This window comes from Netta rufina (genome assembly GCF_964035555.1).
Source record: "Netta rufina genome assembly, chromosome: 6".
Taxonomy (NCBI): Eukaryota; Metazoa; Chordata; class Aves; order Anseriformes; family Anatidae; genus Netta; species Netta rufina.
The window spans coordinates 1702552-1727600 of record NC_140129.1 but is presented as its reverse complement, the minus strand read 5'-3'; the positions used below and the strand labels follow the sequence as shown (position 1 = coordinate 1727600).

Below are 25049 nucleotides of genomic sequence, written 5' to 3'. Positions count from 1 at the left end.
CCCAAAATCAACACATGAACTACACAAAGTTCATCACAATGAAATATTTGCCATTTCCAAGAGCCTGTATCTGGAAAAGTCTGGAGTTGATCTACTTGATATCTTTAGCCTGGCTATGCCTCTTTTGATGATAGCTGGGAGTTTCTTCCAAGCCCTTCAGCCTGACAGAGGGATGTTCCCAGCTTAGAGAGGGCTCAGTTGGGGTGGCAGGGAGCTCTGGCAGCAGCATGAGGCAGCCTGATTTCAGGCTCTCCCAGTCTCACAGTTTGAGGAGCACAAGATTCAAGCATCAGGTTCAAATTACGGCACACATGCCAAAACCTTCAGAACAGAGAGAAAGAAGAGGGTGGGCAGAGAGAGAAAGCAGAGGTAAGAGACTCCTGCCTGCTTCAGAAGTACAGCACTACACCTGCTCTTATTTACGGTGCTGCTACTCAGGGCTTCTTCAAAGGATTGTCATCTTGACATCAAGGCTGCAGGTAAAGGCTTCATTTACAGTGCATTTTTCACTAGCAAAGTCTGCAAAGCGAAGTAGGTCAGTGACTGCAGCTCTTGGATGTTTCCATCCCCTGCTAAAATGCAGCCAGGCACCACAGCAGACGTTCTGCACCCGCCACTGCTTTGAGAAGGAAATTAGAGTTGCTTTCCCACTTGACACTACAGAGGGAATTTTAGACAGGCAGAATGTAATTACTCAGCCTGGAGTTTGGCCAGGAGTTGAGCCCAAGACCCCCTACTCTTATGCAAAGTGTCACAAAATCTCCAGTGACTCTAAGTGTGAGGACCTCAGTTTTACGTCTCTTGCTGCTGTCATTGATTCTTCATGGCTAATTACCTAATAGTGACCCTTGCACCAAAGCCAAAAAACAAACCTTGCTGCCCGAAACAATCCAAGTCCCAGAGACTGAAAACTACACAAAAGTTGCTTGGTGCGGGGTATCATTTGACAGTAGGGAGCAGGTGGAGAGCAAGCCTCCTGTGTCTTGCACTGGTAGCATGCCTTGCAGAAGCCTACTGGGGTTTTTGGATGGGCAAACATAGCTCTAAAATGCAGCACCCCCCAAAACACAAGCCTACTGTATCAACTGTATATCAGGGTCTCTAGAGTTTTGCTGTATGTAGTTGCCAGCTGGTTCCATTTATTTTTCTTCATTTTTCATATTTTGACTGTAATAAATAATTAATCCATGGCTTTGTAACTTGCTGACAAATACAAATGCATCACATTCCAACGCAGTGTAATGTGTCACTCAGAAGAGCCGACCTGCACTGCACAGAAAAGTGATGTGCAGAAGACTTTGGAAAGTAGGCTAATCATCAAGGTCACCAACAAGAGCTCAAGGAAACTTTTTCTTCAAACTGTCCCTTAGAGGATAATCCTACTTGGTGTGGGCACCAGAACTGGGTTAATTTGTTCAAAATCTACACAAATCTAGTCATCTTCCCACATGTTAGCTCAACCCTTTACCCTTTTGTAGCTCCTTGCCTCCAAGATCTCACAAAGTTTTGGGAACATAGAAGCCAAAACTTGCAACATTAATTACTTAACAACACTTCGTCTATTTTACCACTCTGATGATCTGAACCCCAAGAACCACATTTTTTTTCTTCCAGGCAAAGACAGAATGGAGAGCAAGGAGGAAGTCAGTAGCAGAAGAGACAAAGGAGACTGAACGAGGCAATAATTAATCTGGGTGAGAAAAAAGTGTTTCAGAAGGGGCACGGCTACAAGACAGAACCCCCCCCCCACCACCACCTTTGGAAAAAGGTGATTAGATTGTTGGCAGCAGTACTAGCAGCAGCAGAACAAGAGCAGAGACAAAGAATAGAGGCTGAATGCCAAGGTTCACAGCAAGAGTAACAAAGCAGTGCAAGCTGTGATCAAACAACAATGTGGAGAGTGAAGGTGGGAGAAGGAACTGTGAGATTATCGGAGAGAAACACAGTATGGATGACTGAGAATGGCCATGCAATGGGATCAGGCAAGTGGCACTGAGGCACAGTGACAATTCAAGAGGATGTTGTGCCACAGAAGGTGTCGCCTCAGATTTGTGGATTGAACAAACATATCCCCTCTCAGTTGTCCAATCTCTGCCCCTGGAGTTCTCTTGAGCTTCATGAACTGTCACACATTCATCCTCCCTCCATCCATCCTCCCTCCTCACTGTTGTCATTTATCAACCTTTTGTCCTCCTTCCACAGTAGCTGTTCTGTATGTAATGCCAAATCTGTGCTCTTCTGTAACACTACCTTTCTTTCTGCCCCATTCTCTGAAGTACCACCAAAGAATACTGGTAACCTAAATAATAGCTACATAAAACAAGCAGAAGAATAAAAAGCTTCTTCATAACTTGTAGCCACCATGCTGCTCCCAGAGCCAGCCCAAACAACCATCAACCTCTCTAGAAGGTTCCTCCCACTACTGGCCTGGTCCCTTCCTCTACTGTGTGCTGGTCTCACTTACTGCATGACACTTGCCATCAGCTGGAAGACCTTTGAGGTAGAATAGCACTGTTCATTTTAGTTAATTTTTAAAACAACACCTAACAGAGAGACTTCAGATTAAGAGCTACTCCAGTGTTTGGTGCCATGACCAAAGTACAAGTAACACTTCACAATCTCTCTTCCCACCATGAAACCAGTAAACGTTTTAAATTACGGGATCACAAAAAATGCAGAGTGAAGAAAGGATCTCTTAAGTTTCCAAGACCAGCTCTCACTTCAGACCAGTCCTGAGCCTCTCTTGACCACCATGACATGTTCAGTTTTGTGATATCCCTCAGTAGTTATTAGGGATGTGCATACAGCTGATACAGAAACTAGAGGAAATATGGCTGCTGTTGCCTGTTGGTCACAGTCAGAAAGCGGGCATTGGGGTGCTCATGTTCTGTGAGAAGGAACAGTTGATGAAACCCCACTCCTATTCTCCCTAACCGCACACTTCTCATGGTATTGCTGAGGAACATATTTGTACTCCTCCAAATGTTGGCAGCTTTAGGCAACTAAATTGTTTCAACCACAACACAACTACTGACACTAAGAGAGCTCCAAAATATCGCTACCACTGACCTTAATGTTGTTGCTGGCATAGACTGTCACATGTCCTTTCTTGAGCCACCAACATGACCATGCACACACTCTCAACACACATGCTGCAATGTACACACAGTGAGCTCAGGACGTGAGAACTGTGGCTTGCATGCAGTCCTACAGACAGATGAAAATCAGCATGTCCTAACTCACACATAAGAGGGAAGCTGGAAAGAGTTGCTTCTCTCTACTCCTGACAGCTGTTACCCACAAAAACTCCTTGAGAGGATGTTAGCACTCTGACCTGCACAGGCTCAGGAGTGAGCTGGACAACATGCTGCATACGCTCGCTGTGGTGATGTCTGGACTCCTCCTCATAGATCACATCCCTCTCATGCTGAGGAAGGTTCAAGAAGCGGCGAATGGTGCAGAGGTTCTCCCAGAGGGTGCGGTTTTCTGGACTTGGGTTTTCTTTCCAGCGAAGTAGCTCACAGAGCCAGCCCTGCAACAGGAGGGTCAGCAGAGTTAATTCACTGAGGAACCAGATGTGAGTGAAACCTCAGCTAGCCTTAAAGCTCTGTGCTGCAAGTTTTACTGTTCATCTCACACAGAAACCTCCCCTATCCTCAGCTGCCCTTTGGTCTTAACAAATGCAGGATATATTAAACTTTCTACAATGTAAAGAAACATTCAAAGAAACAACCAGCAGAGTTTAACAGGAACTGGGAAGCACAGTATCTTGCCTGCTGTTGTAATATCACCTCACATACAGAATGCTCGAATATCTTTTTTTTTTTTTTTTTTCCCTATAAAACCCAGAGTTGAAATAAAGGTGCATCTCTACTTCTTCCATTTCAGAGTCCCTTTATGTCATCATCTGAGCATGAGCATGGGAGATGTAACCTCTAACACTTGGCTAACAATCCTCATGCAAAGGTTTGCAGCTGCAGGACCAGGAATTCAACCACCACTGAAAGTGTTTGAAAGAAGACATTATCAAGTAAAGCCCTTTGATCCACTGTTGCTATATGTGACTCCCCCACCTCTGAGCCCCACTAAAACTTGACAGCTTTAAACAATCAAATAATGGCCACTAAATATAGAAGATTCAGCCTCACAGGAAGGGAATCCTCTAGTATTAACAGGAAAGAAGCAAACAGGGCTCTCCAGAAGTTACTATATAAATCCAGAGAGACATTATGTGGAGGTAATTCTAAAGCCAGCTACCAATCCTAATAACTGAGCTTAATCCTGCTACATTACTTTATAGTTAACTTGAAATGCCATCAAAAAGTTAACACTGTACTCTCCAGAGGGGCTGAGAGCTCAGATCACTGCAGGAGGAAGCACCAGCACTTCAGGAAAAGGAAACCATCCTAAAAACAAAGCCAGGCAGAGAGCAGAATGGCAGCAGAAATAAGATGAGAACAGCCCACATGTGTGTGGAGGTGACCTGGGCTCCCCAGCAGTTACCCAGGGACAGGGGCTGTTGCTGCACCTGCAAGGGGGACGCAGCCAGCCCATCCTGCCTGCCAGTAGCCAGTGCTGCTTGGAGCTGGGGACAGCAATCCCTCTCCTGTGCCTGTGTGCAAGGAGACGCAATGCAAATGACAGAAAACGAGAAGATAATGCCGAGGATGCTGTCAACGCGCCTTACTGACTCCTGTCAAAATATTTTACCTAGTAGCTCTATAACCTATCATTTTCGAGCTGCAACTCAGCATTTTGACACCATTTTGACAGGCACCTTACAATACCTAAAAGATAACTTGATCAATGTTAAAATTGTACAGTACAAGAAGTAGCCAAAACTGTGTTTTTCCAAACACTGATGAGAGCAAGCTGAACAGACAGGTTCGTTACAGGCTCATGCGGTGTTTTTTCGGTACTGCTTTTTTGTATCACAACTTGTAAGCCATTGACAACTTCTAACGTGCACTATAAGCCCCATATATAATATCATAAGCCGTTGTTTGTCTCACTCTCCACTGTGTCTTCTGACCACCCCCCCAAAAAAGGCAAGATTTGATTATCTCCGCTGCATCAGCCAAGACAGCAACACCAGCTGTTCTCATTGTGCAGCCTCTTCCTCGCGGCCTACATGTTAATAACCTGATCATTCCATTTTCTCCTTCAACTGCCGGCTGCAACACAGCGAAGAGACAAAAACCCAGGCCCATCTGCAGCAGCTGTAGGCACTGAACTGTGAAGCCACTAGGGATTTATAAACTAATCTGTAACACAACACTGCCTTGTTTTTACAAGTGAGAGGCCACATTTGTGCAGACCTGATCTTTTCTTGCAATAAACTAGGAGGGCTGGGGGGATGGGGGGACAAGGATGAAAACAAGATATCTAATCATTTACTTAGGGAAAAAAATCTATATTTTTCAAAGTATTTTGACTGGTATTTGGGTAATCTCTCAGCCAGGTGATGTCCGCAATTTAATTTGGTTTGACCATATCCCTTGCCCTCGGTTCTCCTCAATCCCCTTTCTCCACTCAGAAATTCCCCAAAACTTTCTTTTAGAGAAGACAGGAAAAACCTCCCAGCTCCACTGTATGTTCTCAGGGGGTTCTCCATACAAAGGAAAAAAAATTTGAGATGGAAAATAAAACGTCTGTGGAAAAAACAAGCTCCTGTTTCTCCCTGCTTTTCAGTGATCTGAGGAAGTCTCCAACCAAACCCTTTCAGACGTTTCAAGCAGGTATGTTTAACATCTCCCAAGGGATGCCACAGCATGGAGACCAATCATTTAACAGCAAATAGAAACAACACCCCGCATCTGGTGGAGCTGAGCCCAGTGCAGGGCAGGCCTGTGGGAGGACAGCTCCGGGTCTCTCCCGAGGGCTAAGGGGCACCTGGCTCTGGCAGAGCCCGGGGACAGTTCGGCCGGGCCACCTCTGCTTCCCAAAGCTGGCCCAGCTAGCCCAACAGCGACGGCTGCATTTTGATTTATCTGTCCCGTTATAATCAGCGCTCATTACAATCACTTAGAGAAACACTACAGGCCTCATTATGGACTACGCACTCGCTGCCATTAGTCTTTAAGAAGGGTAGTGCTCAATTTGCCTGGCAACATGCGAGGTCCTGACCTTGGAGCTATTAGGGAAAAGATTAGACTGTAGTGTGACCATGTGTGCAGACATGAGCAAACCAAATTAATTTCTGGCAAAGGGAGGCACCAGGCAAAGACCCTGTCATCCTGAGGACACCTGAGAACTTCTCAATTCCCCAAAGGAGATAGGCTAATGGCACGTTTAAAGGAGCCTGGTTCTGAAGGTGAAGCACATCCATGGTATTTAGAGAGATATTAATCCAGTTTCCCTACAAAGTATTTGCTTGGCTGATCAGATTAAGGGATCTAGCCTTCAACAGCACACCCCCACCACAGCAGGCCCCAAGAAATCTGTGATACTTCACAGCCTCAGACATATTGCACCATGTGTACCCAGCTGCTACAATAATTAGCTTATGAATGTATCAGCTGGTTCTGTGATTTTTATAAATAATAACTAACCTACAGAGCAGAAAGATTTTCATGAGCCTAATATTAGCAAGAAATTGCAAGGTGCGCCTAACTCTGAATTGTCATTGTGCTAAATGCCCTGTCTCCTCTCACATTTTGTGTGACTGGATCTCCCCCAATACCATTTATAAATATTTATTTTTGAATCAGCAATGGCAATGTATTTGTGGCAGCTTTCTTCACAACAGCTATCATTCACTCACCCCCACACATACACACGCGTGCCCACTGTGTGCATGTGTACACTTATCTGCATCAAATCTGACCTTTCACTGCTCTTTTCCTACCCTTCCCTTTATTTATTCGAGCACCCATTCTCTCACCCATCCATTCGAGACCCTATCTACCCATGTACAGGGGTACTTACTAGGCAATAGCTAGGGCTAGTGTGCGAGAAAATACAGCACTGCAGCTTACTCACACATTCTTTATGACTGCAAGTAACTGTCTTCCCCATGTACAGATGAAAAGTCTGCATTGGATTTTTTAAATTATTTATTTAAATAATCTTAGCATGCCATCCAAGAAAGTTTTACAGTACCAGGCAAAAAAAAAAAAAAAAGTGTAAATGTCAAATAAAACAGTGACAGATGACAGTATTCTCTATTGAATAGCACCGTTTCTTCGTGCATGTTCAATGAGAACTCATGAATTATTAATACGCAAATCTCCTTTTTCTGTTAAAAAAATCAACTTAGGGTTTTTTGGTTGCATTTTTTTTTCTTTTATTTATTTCTTTGGGTCTGTGTATGTTACACAGAGCTTTCCAGGAGAATTATTTCGTTTAAGAAATGCTAACATACAGAAATTCTTGGAGCTACAGCCATTCACAGTGCATTTTCACCTATAGCTGCATTTATTGGCACAAAGAAGGAAAAGTGAAGAACGACACAGTATTTCGCCACCTTTTCCCTCACTCATCCACAACATCTGAGCTAATTTCATTACAAGTAAATCCAACTTCTGTGAACATATTCTAAAAATCTAACAACATACCCTTCCCCGGAGCCGTGATACCCTGTTTCTGATCCTGCCTCCCCTGCACATCGCAAGTCTCACTCCACAGCACAACCAGCCCCCTCGAATGCCACAGAGTTACCAGGAGAGTTTCAGATGTCAGCCTGAATATGGGTGGCAGAATCTGGCCCTTAATGTCGGCTTCTAAGGTTCTTAAATGGGAATGTCTTCTATTAGAAATAAGAAGAGGAAAAACAGTACAATTAAAGGACGCTTTTGGCTCTACAGCCAGGCACACCCAGTGCTTGTGGTTACAAGGAATTCTGCTCAGAACTTCCTTCATTTCACCCCAAAACTTGTGGAGGCATCAAGAATCTAGCCCAATTTAGATCGTTAAAGAGAACTGCAGAGAAGTGCTGGCCTCTATTTTTGTTGTTCTCATGAGACAACATAAACATTTTCTAAGCATTTTATTTGATAAAACAAATAATATCATATTAATGTCCTATTTTTAACCTCTCTCTCTGTCTCCTAATCAAATACATTTCCACATATCTAGGCAAACAACAACAAAAATCTGCAGGAAGCCAGCCATTCCCATTGTGCTTTTATGCTGTTAAAGAAACAGTGTGCTTACTACACCAAGGCATTGTCCTTGGCACACTCAAACCCCCTCGAGGGACAGTTAGCTGGTGCAGCAATCACAGACATATTCTCTGTCACTTATTCCTGAGCCCTTTTTAGCAGCTTGACCCTTTCACTTTTGCTCAGCTTACCCTAGAGCAGGGGAGGCTGCTCCAGCAGCCAGAGTTACCAGGCTGCATCAAGCTCAGGTTTTCCAGTCTCAAAAAAGGTAGGCACAAATATCTTAACTTCCCTAGCTGCTTCCTTGATTCGACTCAGAATCAACCAAGGGCCAAATTTCTGATCAAAGGACAAGAAAGCATGTAGGAAATGTTTGGGCTAAGTTATACTGGGGCTACAGGCCAGTACTCAGGCTTCTAGCAGCATCTCTACCAAAAGACACTGCAGAAAGAAGCAGCTGGGTATCTGTGGTGGCTTACCCACAAGCAGCTCATCTCCTTGAGCTGGACTGCGAGACACTTCCAGCCTGGTTAAAACTGTAACTGAAATGACCTTGTGCTTCCCTATATTCACATTGAAATTAATAATACTAATACTAATACTAATACTAATACTAATAATAATAATAATAATAATAATACAGTTAGTTTTCTGTCCTGACATTTTCTAGGGTCTCCAGTGAAAGCATGAGTAGGCAAACGAGTTTTTAGTAAGAGTGATTCAGGAATAAATCTCAAAAATAAATGTAAAAGGCCATTTCCTCACCCACATAATCAGTGCAGAAAATGTCAACATATGTGACAAAAGGAAAAAAAGCAGCAATGATTGATGCAAGTCTTGGAAGACCAGGAAAAAAATGATGTGCTATCCAGAGAAAGCTCCCCTTCTACATGGGATCACAGGGAGTCCTCTGGTCAAACTTTCTTGGCCTCTCTTCCTTCTGATCAGTTTGGGACTCTGCAGTGCGAAATGAGCCAGATAATATTCAGCTCTTGTTCCTTAGTCGCCAAACTCTCTTTCCATGAATCCAATAAGTGTCTATTAAAATAAATAAACCCCATAATGATTCAAGATAACCTAATCAAGAAAGCTGAAATGGATAAAAGACTAACTGTAATGGAGAGTTCTGTCATGGCTTCAATGAATTCTTGATGAGGGCCAGGGGAGGGGGACTAAACCTGAGAAGCTTTACTGAGAGCATTTTGGTACAGTTCAAGGTTAATCGCTTGATAGCCTGAGTTTTCTGAAACAGTCAGTACTTTTCCTCCTCCAAAAATTTAAAGCAAAATGCAAAAGCACTGGAAAAAGCCCCAATTCCATTACAGCTAGTTTCTCACTAGCCCTATAAAACAAAAAATAATACAAAAAATGAATGAAGTACATGAACCCTGGGACATCTTAGATGGAAACACCAAGTCTGCTTACATCTCTTAGCCTCATAAGGAAGGATGCTGTGCACTGAGAATATTTCCTGCATGCCAAATTCAAACAAGCTCCTCTCCGTGCTGGAGAGGCAGTGCAGGCTCGTGGTTCAGGCAAGCAGCCTGCCACCAACACCCAAGTCTGCCAAAGACTTCCTGAGCAAAACCCCAGCTCCACAGCTGCCCCTGCTTCGCTCATTTGCTGAGAGAGGTGCTGCTGCAGATGCAGGTCAGCTAATGTCAAAGGTACTTAAGAGAAATTTTAAGCTTAGTTAAGGAGATAAATGTCTTTCTATATTTCCTGCATATGTAAAAAGAACATCAAAATGTCAGTACAACAGATAACCTCCAGCTATAGAGATTCACAAGCATCATAAAGGCACTGAGATGCTACAGCAGGAAGAAAGGCCATATATACATACATTATATGCACTATGCACCTTCACAACCAGCTGTGTTTTCTAGCTGTTGTTCATTGTCACTGGAATCTAATTAGTTTAAGGGCACAGAAAATACCTATTCTAAGCTAAAAGGGGGAGAGAAGGCATCCCATCATAAGAAATAAGGGAACATAAATTGTGAAGGAAAGACAGTGAAGGACAAAACCTGCCTGAGGGTGACTGCTCATCCCTCTCACAGTACCCCTGGTTTCTTCTTGGAGCAGGGGCAATGTGACAATGGCCACAGTGCTGACAACCATGTAGAGTGGGCTCCCACTGCGGGGCTAACACCTGTCCTTGGCCAGAGACAATCTTTGTGGTGTGGCAGGGATCTCAAAATGAAAAGTCAGGGGAATTGACACAATGATTTCTATCCACAGCCCTGCATTTCTCTGACCATGAAGGGGCTCAACTGAAGGGCTTTCCTGCCCTAACCCTCACCCCCAGTCAAGTTTCTTCATTTGTTCATTTTTAAATGACACAAAGACATGACCCAGAGACTGAGCTTTGCCAGCTTAACGTTCTTTCAAATGTTGTTCAGAGAGAGTTCTCTCTTGCTTTACTGTGTTGTAACTGGAAAAAAATCCAGTCCCTTGAGGAAGAATTTGAGTTTCAAGGGTTTGCTTTTTGTTTTCACTGGACTGGTGATGCTGGAGGTCAAACTGTTCCATCTACCCTAGCCTGGGGCAGATGCCCAGCAGCCTGTGCCTCTCTTCTTCAGGCTGCTCCAGCCTGATTAAGGAAAATCACTTGCCTGAGTGAACTGTAGGAAGTTTGGTCTCCTATGTTCATACAATTTTTGCCTTCCCTCAGACTGTCAGCAAGGGGTCCAGTTACCTATGCCCACTATATGTTTTGATAGTGACTGTTTATTATGAACAGATCTATATTCCTGAACTTGTTTTACATAGCCTAGGAAAAAAACATCTGCTGAGCACAACACAGCCACTTGCTAGGACTCCCACTAGCAGAGGTCAGAGGGATGACACTGCTGCACAGTGTTACAGAAGCGCTGGCACAAGGTCTTGGGGGAAAAAGGTTTCCCCAAAGTTGACCTGTAGAGAAGCTGCAGAACTGGACATGGAAACCAGCTTTCCTGACAGTTCAAACCTGCAGCATTGCTAGGTCAAAGTCTCTACCTGTCCCACTGCTCCGTTCTGGAGACATGCAGGCCATCCAAACCTCTGTGAAAAGGCATGCTGGAAACTCCCAATGAATTAAATATAACCAGGAGATTCTGAAGTGCAGATTGGAGGCTAAATCCTGGTATTCCCACCACATTCAGAACCACTCCCATTGTGATAAAACAAGTCTCAGGTTTATTCATTTAAAGGACAAAGGGCACTAGCAGGCAGCATCCCGAGAGAAATACGCTATCCAGGGGGTACATCACTTACAGCTGGCAACTAAAATAGGATAACACTTTTGGAGGCTGAGTTTGGAGGGCACTAAACACCTCAGCTCCTACTGCCTTCAGAAGGACAAAGGAATGCACAGCGCTTCACAAACAAGACAAAAAATATCTATATATGTTGCAAGGACTAAAATGTGTATTAATGGAAATGTGACAAGTCAATGTCTAAAATGAATGGCTTGAGATCTTTACGACTCCATACCACCACAGTACTTCTGTGAGGTCCTGTTCCTTACATTTATGTTGCCTTGTGAGCTCCACAATTTGTATTCTCAGATTCTACCAGCTGCCCTTCCCTTTACTTGCTGAACTGATAATCTGCCATGATTTAAGACTAAAGATGGCTACTTTTTAAATTAGAGGTCAATTAACTCCACTAGTAGATGATGCTGCTTGTAATAACTGTTCTCAGTGGGTACCACTCTTCCTGTACAAAGACAGAAGATGAAATGAGGCCTCCATTGGCTCTGGTTGCTCTCTCGGGTACATGACATACAGCCCTGCATATAAAATGTCAAAACAGCCCTGTCGGAGATTCACTGGCTGCTAAAACTGTGAAGATCGCACAGCACCGTGGATTGCTGTTGACAGAAGAGCAGTGCCCAACATAACACATGCCTTGTTAGCAAACTGGAAGCCTCTCAGTAGTCTGGGGTGAGGGAATAATAGAAGAAGCCAAAGCAATGCAAGCCAGGCCTGCGGAGAACAGCAAGTGAACGAACCTTGGCGGAAAGTCCAAGCAAACCCTCAGAGTAGCTCATTTTTCCCCCTCTTTCAAACTCTCTTTCGTCTGTAAATATGGGTAGTTTTCAATGAGCACTTCCCACCGCATAACTCAGCTGCTGAAATCAGCAGCATTGTTACCAGAATAGCCTGTAACTGGCACAACAGGCCTGTCCGAAGCAATGGGAAAGCCCCACCACTAAATTTTAGGCAAGCTAGACGTAAGGTGACACTGACCACCCCACTGTGCCACCACACACCCCTCTGCGATCAGCTGTGTCTTTACTTTTTGCATTCCCCCTGGCCACAGGGCACTCCAGCCAGCTGTGGGACACCACAGGCACACCCAAACAGGCTGGGGGTGGGCGCGCAGGTGGGCTTTGGGCAGGGGGGGACAGTGTATTGCTATGGTTGGTGACTACAGCTTCTTTGTCCCTGCCTTCCAGTGCCCTCACAAACCACTTTCATGCTCCAACAGAGAGCTATGACATCTCAGCATGGCAAATGCTGGGTCATCCCAGGGAGCCAGTATTGCTTTGGCAGGGCTGTGAAACAAAGGAAACATTAGCCTGAGAAACGCTTCTTTATTCGCCTCTGCTGAAGAAACAGAACCTTTATGGGCAGTGACTTTGCTTTAAACAATAACATTTGCGGATCCTGTTCTTAACCTTCTGCATCTGGCTTTCAAAATCTGCCCTGCTCTTTTTCCATGTGAAAGACTATGGAGCTTATTTTTGTTTTGGTGCTGATGTGCAACGCTGCCAGAGAAGCTCACTCAAGCTGGCACAGACTGAAGCTGGTGAGCCACCCAAATTATTGTTGGGTGGTTCAGTCCCTCTCTATTTCAAGAAGCCTCTGGGTATAATGACAGGAAGCTTGCAGGCAATTTTAAGCCAAACCTCAGAGAAGCTGGCATTCAGTCTGTGTTACACACTCCTTATTAAAAGCTGTCCAGTCCGGATTCTGGGTGGAACTTTGATATCTGCATGGAGTAAAGAATAAGGGGCACGTTTGCAAAATCAATTGTGCAGTTTTTATATTTACTGCACGTTTACCACATATGTCATTTATTACACAGTGGAAAACCGTTAAATGCACAGTAGTTGTGCCAAGTGGCATTATGCTTTTAACAGCTTTATTCGTTTAACAGCTCCAGTTCTCATTATATTTTGCCATGTGGTACATGAGATTTTTATGCATTTAACAGTTTAAGAGGGTTCCATGGTATTTTCCTTTTATGTATTTAATACTGTGCCTGGGATTTTGTTGGGGGGCAAAGGGATTGTGAACTGTAACCCCTGTGCCCTGACAAGAGAAAGCAAGAGGAGAAAACAACAACAAAAAAAAAGATTAAATGAGAAAGGAAAAATGGATTAGACCTCCATGTGCCAGGGTGCAAATACCTGTAACAAGGACAAGGCTCTTCCCTGTGCTTTGGTAGCCTTTGATGCTTTGCTTATATGCCTTTCAACTTCTTATTTTACATCAACTTTAATCACTACAATATTGTTTTCCTGCACAGAGGGAAATTGGATATTTCTGGATATTTCTATCCTCTCACAGACACATTTGTGCACTTTTGTGTCCATATTGATGCCCTCTCCTAGCACAACAGAGTAATTTTATCCAGGATCAGAAACAGCTCTTTTCACACAGAGTAAACAATTCCTTCCAGTGGTCTCCAATCCATTTGCTGCCCTTCCTACAAGAGAAGTCTGTCCTCCTTTCTACATAATCCATTATTGTATATTATATTTTTTTAAACAGTTGGATGAAATTTTTAAATTACTGGATTCTCTTCAACAATTTCACCCCGGAGTAGGTTCACCCACATGTATTTTCTACACCCAAGGTGAAACTTAATCTAGGAGAATACACTGCAGTGCCCTCTCATCCCTTTTTGTAAAAAGGATTGGATCTGATGTGAATTATTCACATGGCAATACCATATGCAGCACATACAAGAGGGAAAAAAAAAGAAAAAAGGAAACACCTGCCTAATATGCAGTTTCCCATTGCCTTCCTTCAGTTAATTACTTAAGAAAACAGTTTCTTTACCTGTCAAATGACAATGATACCGTTATTTTGGAAGGTCCTTGTCCCACCAATAGAAGTGTAAGTTATATACCACAAGAGGGAAAAGACATACGCATTTCTACAAAAGGAGGGAAAAAGCCTGGCTGTGAGCTGGTCCTTTTCCCAGCCTATTTTAAAAGGGAAAAGGAAACCACTTACGTAGGCAAACACCAAAAAAACGACACGTTCCCCAGTATTTTTACTGGTGGGAGGAGGATATGGGTCTAGTTCCAACCCTAAAGTTTGCTTTAAAAACAAAATCCCCAAAAGCCCCGCAACAACAAAATTCCCTCTACCACTCACCTGACTTTTATTGGCAGCCACTTTGGCAAACAGAGCTTGAGATACCTTGGCCCTTTTCATCTCCTGTTGGATCTCGTCATAAATGGCAGCTGTGATGTTGACGTTGGCGCCGTCCGCCTTAATGGGGAGGTCTGTTGTTGGTGTCGAGGTTTTGGCCTACCAAGAGACCATGAAAATAATAATTTAAAAAGTGCTGCTTTCAGCCCAGCCATCTGTGCAGAAATTATCAAAGGATTTCAGTCAGCTGATGCCAAACTGCATTAGCTACAGAGGGACACTTCCTGTCCATTATTCTAATCAGGTTAATTGTGATTGGAAATAATTGCAGTGCATTCCTATAGGACATGCAAGGCCCTGTCAACTCTCCCCCTCTCCCTCTCCCAGCATGTTTATTGAACAGCTCAACAACACGATAGGTAGCTGGGGCGCTTGGCTGCAGGCAGTTGCTGAAGTTTTTGCTCTGCCAGCTAGCTGCTACAGCACAGACACCAGCCTCTACCTTCTTCCCCCCTCTCTAAAAGTGGCCTACACCTTGGAGGAAGAGCCAATTCTCCCAGAAAAAATGAGTAAATGGGTAGAGGTCTCTAAATAATAAATTATTACTCAATTTAATGCACTCCCTCAAGTCTCCCTCATCCTTTATTAAAACTATATGTATGTCATTTGAGTATGTATGGTTTCCCAGCCTTATCATCATTATGCTGGCCAGAAAGTCACCTAATTTCACCTAGGAAATCAGTGGAAATGAAAAAAAAAAAAATCATTTCATAAAGCTGGGCTTTGGCATGCCTTTGATGTGCTGCCCTCATTCTCCTAAACTCATATTGAGATTTTGTGTATTCCACTGCACTCCTTTTAATTGAATGATTTCCCATCAGCTTCTGTGACAAATGAAGGACAATAAAGGATGCTGCCAGTACTTTCCCCAGGCTGGACTACCCCTACAAGGCTGCTATCAGTACAATTCTGCAGGCTCCTACAAGATTTTTATTTTAAAGCCCCTTTACCATGGCCATCCTCAGATGATGGAGGCTGGCAAGGGAGTGATGGCAGCACGATGCTTGCTGAACACTCGCACCAGCAGCCCCTTGGAGTAACAGATCTCATTTGCTTTCCTGAGGTCAAAGAGAAGGGATGCTGGGGCTGATCCCTGAACTCTTACATCTTTTAGGGGAAATATATAGGTTACTGACATAAAATCCCTGTTTTCTCCTGAGACATAAAGGTCTTAGGAAACAAACCAAGCTAAGTTGCAAAGCTCATACATCCAGACATATCCAAATCTCCCATAAACTTCGATGATGTTCAGCTAATTGGCCCAATTATAGATCTTTTCAGCTGGCTTCTGTTTTTGCACCAGATTTGAAGGCTGCTAGAGTACATCTAACATTAATTTTTAACTAGGCAGACATGCCCAAATGCCTATTTGTTAATGAGAAGGTTAACTAGGCAAAACCAAGCCTTCTGAACTTCTTTTATTTTGCTCTCCTCCAAATCTTCCTATCCCTAACATCTTTTCTGCACCAAGGCCCATGTTAATAATGGAGACAAAATCCAATCAAGACAACAATATAGACCAATCACTCTTCCTACTGCTTCCAGATCAAGCTTCCATCAACCTACATCTCCTCTCTTGCCGAAGCCAGTCTGAAGGGGGTCAGGAGCAGCCAGCATCGGATGCAGCAGCTCACTGAGCACAACCACATAGCGCTATGTTGCGCAGTGCCCAACTGAACATGTGCCCCTGGCTCTGCAAGTGCCCCCCTTCTGCCTTAAGCCTGCCCTGGCTCATTCTCTGCTTGTTTTGAGACAGCAGTGCTGGCAGCACAGGACCCATGTAGAAAGGGACCAAGACTGGTTCTGCCTCTGCTAGGGACAGCTGGGGCAGGCCGGAGCCTCCTGCACCCCTGGCACCACAGGAGGCCAGGGCCCGACTTGGCCACAGGCCCTGAGCAGGTACAGCCTGATGGATGGACCAACTGGGATCATCACAGATAGATAAGAGAGAGGGCAATTGTGGGAAACATAGGAAAACAACAAATAGATCATGGGAAGGAAGAATACTGTCCAAATCTGTCAGGATTCATTTACTGGAGCTTAATTTTACAGAAGGCATTGCAGGGCTTTGAACAGTATAAAAAAAGCCTTCCCAGTTGATGGAGCCTTTGGCTAGCTCAGCAGCTGAGGTCACCGCAGCCCCAAAGGTCGTTACGGAGGTCTGAGATTCTGAGAAGAACAAAATTAGCATGTAAAAGAAAGTTTCAAAATACAGCTTCATCCTGCATGGGTCCCCTATGCTTCTAGCTCTGCAGCCAGAAGTCAGAAACCAGCCTGCCCTACACGCCCTGAAAGCCGGGCCATTTCTTATTTAATCACCAAAACAGGTAGGAAAGTATCACAGCTACCACAATAGAGTGCTTGATGCTAGAGGCCTAGACTCAAAACTGGTCTTGATATTAACTAGACGCTTGCCATTATTGAAATGTCTCATTGGAAATGGTGAAAGAAAAGAAAAGGAAAAAAAAAAAGGTTTTGTAATCACAATGCCAGAGTGCTGAAATCTCAGCAGTAACTGTTCATCTTCCGCAGTGAGGAGAGAGCTGGCTACATGTATGCATTAACCTTTAAAAGCTCAGAACCCCTTCCCCAAAGTACTTGCATCACTTGCTGCATCAATCTGCTGCTCTCACCTCCACGCTTGTCCTGGACAGCATCTGCCTGTGCCTGGGGAGAACCCGTGAGGGGGCTTCAGGGCTGACTCTGAGTAGCAGAGAGTTGAGCTGAGTTATGCCACGTGCTCATGCACCTACCTCTACAGCTGCCCTAGCACTTACTGATACGCTACCCAGCACACTGAAAAATCATTCCCAGAAGTATTGCCTCAAGAGATTGGTATCTATGGAAACCATACTTCCAAATGCCATTAAATCAACTTCTCCAGCACTGTAACATAACTCTTGAAAGGCCAGTACAGTTCCTCTTTACCAATAATCACCACTACCTCCAAAGCACTGTTCTCTGGGGTATATAACATACTCTCCTTGGATGGTGATTCTTCAGGGAATTGCTGCGCTGTGCATGAACAGGGTATTTGTCTCATCAGGACTAATACCGGGCATATGGGGAAGCACAGTATCCATGCTGCTTGCCCAGGAGCTGGGAAGCAGCCTCATTTGCAGAGGTGTCCAAGTTGTCAAAACAGCACCTGTGCTGACTAGTGCTGGCCCTCAGAGGACTGGGGAAATTTTATCCAGTGGGCACAAGAGAAGTACTGGGTACACAAAGGTTTCTGTGTCGCTTTTCGTGATTAAAAATCTCACAATATTCCACCAGATTCTCCAATAAAATAAGGCAAGGACGGGCTGCTTTATACTTTTACAGTATGGTTTTCTAACAATGCTTAGCTCTTAAAAATGAAAGTAAATTTTCCTTTATTTTAAAGCTGTGGTGAACATGGGAAAAAAATGTTATTTTGACAAAGAAAAGAGCTGGAGTGACTGATTTGACAGAGATTGGATTTTTATTTTCACCGGACTGCACCTAAGCTGTCCATTTCTTTCTGTTTTGTTGTTTGTTTTGTTGTTTTTTGTTGTAGCAGGAATAAACTAATCTTTTCTTGTAAATATAAATGCATAAAGAGGATACACTACTTAGATGCTAAAATAGTTCTCCTTTTTTTTTTTTTTTTTTCCACAGTGTTGTGGTTTAACCCGGCCTGCAGCTAAATACCACACAGCCATTCGCTCACCCTCCCTTCTCCCTCTCTGGGATGGGGGAGAAAAACGGGAAAGTGAAGCCTGTGAGTTGAGATAAAGACAGTTTATTAAGACAGGAAAATAACAATAATAATAACAATAATTATGATAATAGTACTACTAATAATAATAATGTGTACAAAACAAGCAATGCAAAATGCAACTGATCACCATCAGTGATGGATCACCATGCAAGTGATCACCATCAGCAGGCTGGACCGATCCCCAAGCAGCCGCCCCCTCCCCCCCCCCCCAGCCAGCCACCCCTATCTATTGTTCAGTAGGACCCCAGATGGGATGGAATACCCCTTTGGCCAGCTTGGGTCAGCTGTCCTAGGTCTGTCCCCTCCCAGCTCCTGCTGCACCCCCAGCCTGCCCATTGGCAGGACAGAGCAAGAAGCTGAAACGTCCTTGGCTTGGTGTAAGCACTGCTCTGCAACAACCAAAACATCAGCATGTTATCAGCACTCTTCTCATCCTAATCCAAAACATAGCATCCTACCAGCTACTAGGAGGAAAATTAACTCTGTCCTAACTGAAACCAGTACACACAGAAAGGTAACCAAAAAACAAAACAAAACAAAACAAAACAAAAAACAGTTATACAACAATGAATTTTGCATACAAAAATTCGTCATCAAATTCAGATTGGCAGAATATGCTTGCTGTCAGTGAAAACAGTTCTTTATATCATGTATAGTGGTGAAGTGCACCCAAACCAGGGTTAAACAGAACGTGCTCAACAGTTTCTACAAAATCAGCACACCTTCCATAAGAATGATTAGTTTGCATTCAACCCCCCACTCCAACATGCTTACTTCTTTTTAGCAGCTGTGGCTCCAGAATTCAGTATGCAAAATGCTCAGTAATACTATTACAAGAATGGTCAAAACACGCACAGCCTGAGCGAGCACTCAGAGGCTTTGCAGACTACCTGACTGTGGAAGCACCAAAGCAGGAGGGTTTTTCAGGCCTGTTTATGAAAGATCAAGTGCTAGAGCTGAGCTGTCATGTTTGCACAGCTAGAAATTTCAAACTCAAGTCAGACAAATATCATGACAAGAGCTGATCATTGTCCCTGTGCAAGCACCCTCTCTTTTTCAGAGTATACCTCTGGGACTGCAAGCAGCCAGGTAGAAGGGTAGATACCCCATAACAGTGTATTATGCGGAGATTTTTTCTTAGTGCAAAGGCACAACCTATTCAGGGAAGTGGGTGGCGACAGCACATTAATAAACACACATAGTTAAATCAGTGAGGTGACTTAACTGGTTTGAAACTGTAAAGCATCATCTCTTGTCCCAGCGCCCTGCTCATCTCTACTTTCAGTACTTCAAATAATTACTAGTGTAAACCTGTAACTCTAGGACCATCATTTCCTATGCAGAATACAGAATGCACTGATTTCTAGCAAAGGCTATCTAACCCACTATCAACTCCTGTTCACTACACACATTTTATTGCAACATATATGAAACTCTTCATAAGCCCCAAAATTTCCTGTGTTCTGCAGAACCTAACAGACAAACCTAAGACTAAAAATTATGTAAGTAGTCTTTCCATAATGCAGTCTGCAGCAGGCATTTAGTGAACATATACGAACAGCCTATATGTAAAGCCCATATGTACCCTTGCAAGTATTAATGTCACATACATTCTTCTTTGTGTTTATGGCATTGATCAAAGCTAGAATCATTACTACGCCTTGCTGAAATCCAACAAACATCTCTTAAGAGCCGCTACAAAACCTTACCAAAGGATTTCCACAACTCACCTGGCTGAAGGGAACAACAGACAGAGGAAGGGCAGAGAGGAATACCTTCCCTGAACTAATCAAAAGGACCACACAACAAACAGGTAACGAGGAATCACATCTTACCTGGGGGGTTCTGGAGGAGCTTGGGCTGCTGGCTGCTGAAGACACCATGCTCACGTTGGGGTTCATACTCCTTTCTCTCTCATCCTGATAGATACGATCACGCTCTGAGTCAGGCAAGTTGAGGAAATTCTGCATCGCTCTCAAGTTTACCAGCAGGGACTGGGAAGCAGTCCTAGGGTCTTCTTCCTTACGCAGGATCTCAGACAACAAGCCCTGGTTAAAAAAAAAAAAAAAAAAAAAAAAGTCCAGTCGTGTTGTTGTTGGTTTTTTTAAATTTGTTTAGCGTAACCAGCTGGGTAGCAATATTGGGAACCTACATCAGAATCTCATGGTCTCTCCCAGAGGGGATATTTTGTGTTTGTCTTCTAGGGGCTGGCGTTTATTCTGGGACAGTCCTATTCTGGCACTGTAATAAGCATGTGAGCATGGAGATGCTAGATATGAAGGCAGGTACACCAAGTAGAAGAAATTACAGTTACCACCAGGTGCTTGCTGCAAATATTTTAGGAGCTGTTATATGTCTCTGTCTCTCTCTCCCTCTCTCTCTGCTTTTACTTGATGCTGGGAACACTTGGCAGTTTTGTTCATCTTTGACAAATCTGCCAAGCTTGGTAAATTTAGTTCCGACATTTAAGCTGTGCAGGAGGTTTATAAAGAAAAATGTTTGGCTGGGGTTAGATGTTACAGTCCGTTCATTTTGGTTTGGACAGTTGTTTCTGAGAGGAGAAAAATGGAACAAATAATAAAGCCTCAGATTCTAGCTTTAGTGATTTAACCCATTCTTTCACGTCTCATTTTAAAATACCCCAGGTTTCAAGTTGCAGCAATTAATGAACACCATATTCTCATAGTTTTAACAAAAAGCATTATGCCAGGAGGTAACAAGTACAGTACTTCCAAAAAATAAAAAATTAAAAAAAAAAAAAAAAAAGAGTTGGAAAGATTAGACTACTATTAGAAGAGGCTTAAATCTAATGACAGGATTAAAATTATGCATAACTGTAAGCATTCAGTAGTTCCACAGCTTATCTAGAAGTTAAGGCACAATATACAAGCCTAGATCAGGGCTGATGGAAACCACCAGAGTGGAGTGCATTCAACCAGCTTCTCTGAGGCACCCCGCTACATTCCCCACTTTACAAAGGGCTATTTCACTCCAAGAAGCGGTAACAGTCACTTCCTGAACTCTGTGTGTTTACATGTGCTGGTGTACAACGAAGCAGAGAGGGATAATTTCTCCTGCCTGCCGCAAGCCTGAGTGCTTCAGAACAGCAGCCACAGTGTCCAACTCCATGCGGCCGCCCAGTAATGACCAAATGCCAGCATTTTTACTATTTATTGATCTTATTGACTACAATTCCTGACAAAACAGACGAGCAAATGTGTGTCTGTATCTGCTTTATCTGTTATCTGCTTTTAAACATCTACATTGGAACACGTATGTGCAAGCTCTATTTCAGCAAAGTTTACGCCAGAAGTGCTCAAAACAAGCTCCACAGACAACCAGCAGGTAGGTTGCACACAGCTTCATTTTTTCAGTTCCTAATCTACAAAATAAAGAGATGGATTCCTGCTTCTATTTTCCTGTTGTTATCAGAACAGTTACTAGATGGACTGAAGTGGGAACTGAGCCACAGTGGGACCCTCTGACCAGAAATTGGAGGAGAAGGCTGGCGAGAAGCCAGCTAGTGAAACAGGCCCATGCCAGGAAAAAGCTTAAAGAAGGTGTGATGCTGGGCAGGCCCTGGCCTTGCTTCTGTGACTGTCTGCAGCCGTGGCATAGATGCATGCTCATACCCAGCTTCTTCCTCAGAGTTTACCACCCTACAGAGAAGCTGGGGACACTGTAAAAAAATTCCAAATTTACCAGGCTCCCACACTGAGGGAAATTAACAAAAACAGGATATCTCAGAAGCCTGAACCCGTGACTTGAAGCATTCCAAGATCAATACAGAATGTCCCTATTAGAATTTCACAGAATCACAGAATTTCTAGGTTGGAAGAGACCTCAAGCTCATCGAGTCCAACCTCTGACCTAACACTAACAATCCCCACTAAACCATATCCCTAAGCTCTACATCTAAATGTCTTTTAAAGACTTCCAGGGATGGTGACTCTACCACTTCCCTGGGCAGCCTGTTCCAATGCCTCACAACCCTTTCAGTAAAGAAGTTCTTCCTAACACCTAACCTAAAACTCCCCTGGCGCAACTTTAGCCCATTCCCCCTTGTCCTGTCACCAGGCACGTGGGAGAACAGACCAACCCCCACCTCACTACAGCCTCCCTTGAGGTACCTGTAGAGAGCTATAAGGTCAGCCCTGAGCCTCCTTTTCTCCAGGCTGAACAAGCCCAGCTCCCTCAGCCGCTCCTCTTAGGACTTGTTCTCCAGGCCCCTCACCAGCTTCGTTGCCCTTCTCTGGACTCGTTCGAGCACCTTGATGTCCTTCTTGTAGCGAGGGGCCCAAAACTGAACACAGTACTCGAGGTGCGGCCTCACCAGAGCTGAGTACAGGGGGACAGTCACCTCCCTAGCCCTGCTGGCCACACTGTTTCTTATGCAAGCCAGGATGCCATTGGCCTTCTTGGCCACCTGAGCACACTGCTGGCTCATATTCAGCCAACTATCAACCATCACTCCCAGGTCCTTCTCTGCCTGGCAGCTCTCCAACCACTCCTCTCCCAGCCTGTAGCTCTGCTTGGAGTTATTGCGCCCCAGGTGCAGGACCCGGCACTTGGCCTTGTTGAACTTCATGCAGTTGACCTCAGCCCATCGGTGCAGCCTATCCAGATCCTCCTGCAGAGCTTTCCTACCCTCGAGCAGATCGACACACGCACCTAACTTGGTGTCATCTGCGAACTTACTGAGGGTGCACTCGATGCCCTCGTCCAGATCATCGATGAAGATATTAAAGAGGACCGGCCCCAGCACCGAGCCCTGGGGGACGCCACTAGTGACTGGCCTCCAACTGGACTTGGCTCCATTCACCACGACTCTTTGGGCCCGGCTATCCAGCCAGTTTCTAACCCAACGAAGCATGCACCAGTCCAAGCCAAGAGCAGCCAGTTTCTTGAGGAGAATGCTGTGGGAGACGGTGTCAAAAGCCTTGCTGAAGTCCTCTTAAAGTCAATGGAAAATTCTCCAAAGGCAGTAAATAAATATCACTTCCACAGGCTCTCTAAATTCTTAAATTTCTGTGTCTTTTAAAGGATACTTAACTTATTTATTTATTTATTTATTTATTTATTTATTTATTTATTTTTAACAAAAGATATGCATCCAAAAATGAATGGATTTAGTTTGAAAGACAGGTACCTGAAAACTGCTGGAGTTGACTCTAAGGCAGCTTTTTCTGCCCCCACCTTAGGCTGCTTAAACCTATAGTTCAATTTCAAAAATGGAGAACAAAAACGTATGTGAAACCATGCCAGCAATTACTTTTCATTGTAGTCATTCCCTCCCTATTTAAATCAGGGACGTACAGGTACAAGTGGGTTGGTAATGGCACTAAGAGGTATGTATGTGGCTGCCTGAAATACCAACTCTGGGGCTTGGAAGCTCTGCCTCATCACCCGAAGCGGTATATCATGGGAGAGATTTGGGGCTTTGGAGCCCTAGCTTGTGCCTCTTACTTCTAAAAGGATCTCACCCCTGTTTTAGGGATGTAGCAGTATTTCACACTGCTGCTCAATCAATCACCAGGCATGCTGGTGTATTACCATAAACCACCCTGGGTAAATGGGCTTGGTAATAAGCAGCAGTGATGGGACAACTGCCTCACAAATACCTGGAAAGAGGAAAAAGCCATGCAGAAGGGGAATTGGCAAAGAGTACTGACTCCTCAGGTGACCAGTCCTGCACAGGAGCCAGGGAGCCTCACCTGCTAAGCAGGCACCCAGCCCAGCAGAGCAGCCAGCTCCTTCCCCCAAACTGCCAGGCTTGTGCTGCACCAGAGGCAGCTGCTCACAGAGGGGCCGAGCCCTGCACCCTGATGCCCGTTCCAGGCCCCCAAGTGGGAGGTCTGGCTGCACAGAGCTGGTCTGCAGCTCAGCTGTAGTAGGCCGAGTGCTTTGGCAGCTCTGGAGCCATGCAAACAGCGGGACAGATAATAAGAAAACTGACTCAGAGGGAAAAATTGCATGTCCTCCTGCAACTAAAGATAACGCTGGTAAACAACAGTGGTTAGATAAATGAGCGATGGGGTAGAACAATAAAATAAAGTATCCTGAGAGCAATAACGTTTACAATAATATAATTCTGAGCTACTGAAGTATACACAAACTAACCAGTGAGCAACATTATAAAATAGATATTAAATAATCTGTTCAGCCTTTTTGTCACCTGCAACAAATTAGGCTTTCAATATGCAAAACATCTTCCTTCCAGAAAAACAAATGATCATGATTTCATTTAATTGTAATTTAATGAGGCATAATTTATTTTTTAAAGTGATATACACCAGGTGTGTGGTGAGGAAACTGGCCCAGCCAGACAAGCCCTACTGTTTCTATTTTTGAGAAAACCCTAAAGCCAGCCAGAGACTGTTTTCATTTCTGCAAATTATGTTTCTGCTTGAGGGAGTGAGGGAGGGAAACCCACAGCATTCGTACATTTGTTATAAAATTCCATTGGCTCATTCCGACTTACTTACATCTCACATATTTAAATAAATAAATAAATAAATAAATAAATAAATAAAATAGTAATTTGCAGAGCAACCAACTCTGTAAACCTGAAAGAAGATCCTCAGGGACTAGAAAGTCTCAAACTGATTTTAAATGACCAAACAGATCTCTTCTACTGAACACTGCTTTCAGGAAACACTTTTGGATAGGTAGCTTAATAATAATCTTTCCTTTTCCATTCTTGGACATGATTTTTAAGCCAGTTACTGAAGAGGCAATGTACAAGTTTAATGCATGCACCCCCAGACAAGG

The 25049-nt window shown here is 44.0% G+C and overlaps 1 protein-coding gene across 2 annotated transcripts in view; it reads right to left on the bottom strand.

Annotated features, from left to right (window-relative positions):
* Window positions 1–25049, bottom strand: part of SATB2 (SATB homeobox 2) — a 133232-nt gene that overhangs the window by 21995 nt on the left and 86188 nt on the right. For both annotated transcript variants that reach the window (XM_084288989.1, XM_084288990.1), the window contains exons 8-10: window positions 20114–20326; window positions 14480–14635; window positions 3335–3532 (exon numbers count right to left, since the gene is read on the bottom strand). In XM_084288989.1, the coding sequence (XP_084145115.1) occupies window positions 3335–3532; window positions 14480–14635; window positions 20114–20326 (567 nt within the window). The remainder of the gene's footprint in view (window positions 1–3334; window positions 3533–14479; window positions 14636–20113; window positions 20327–25049) is intronic.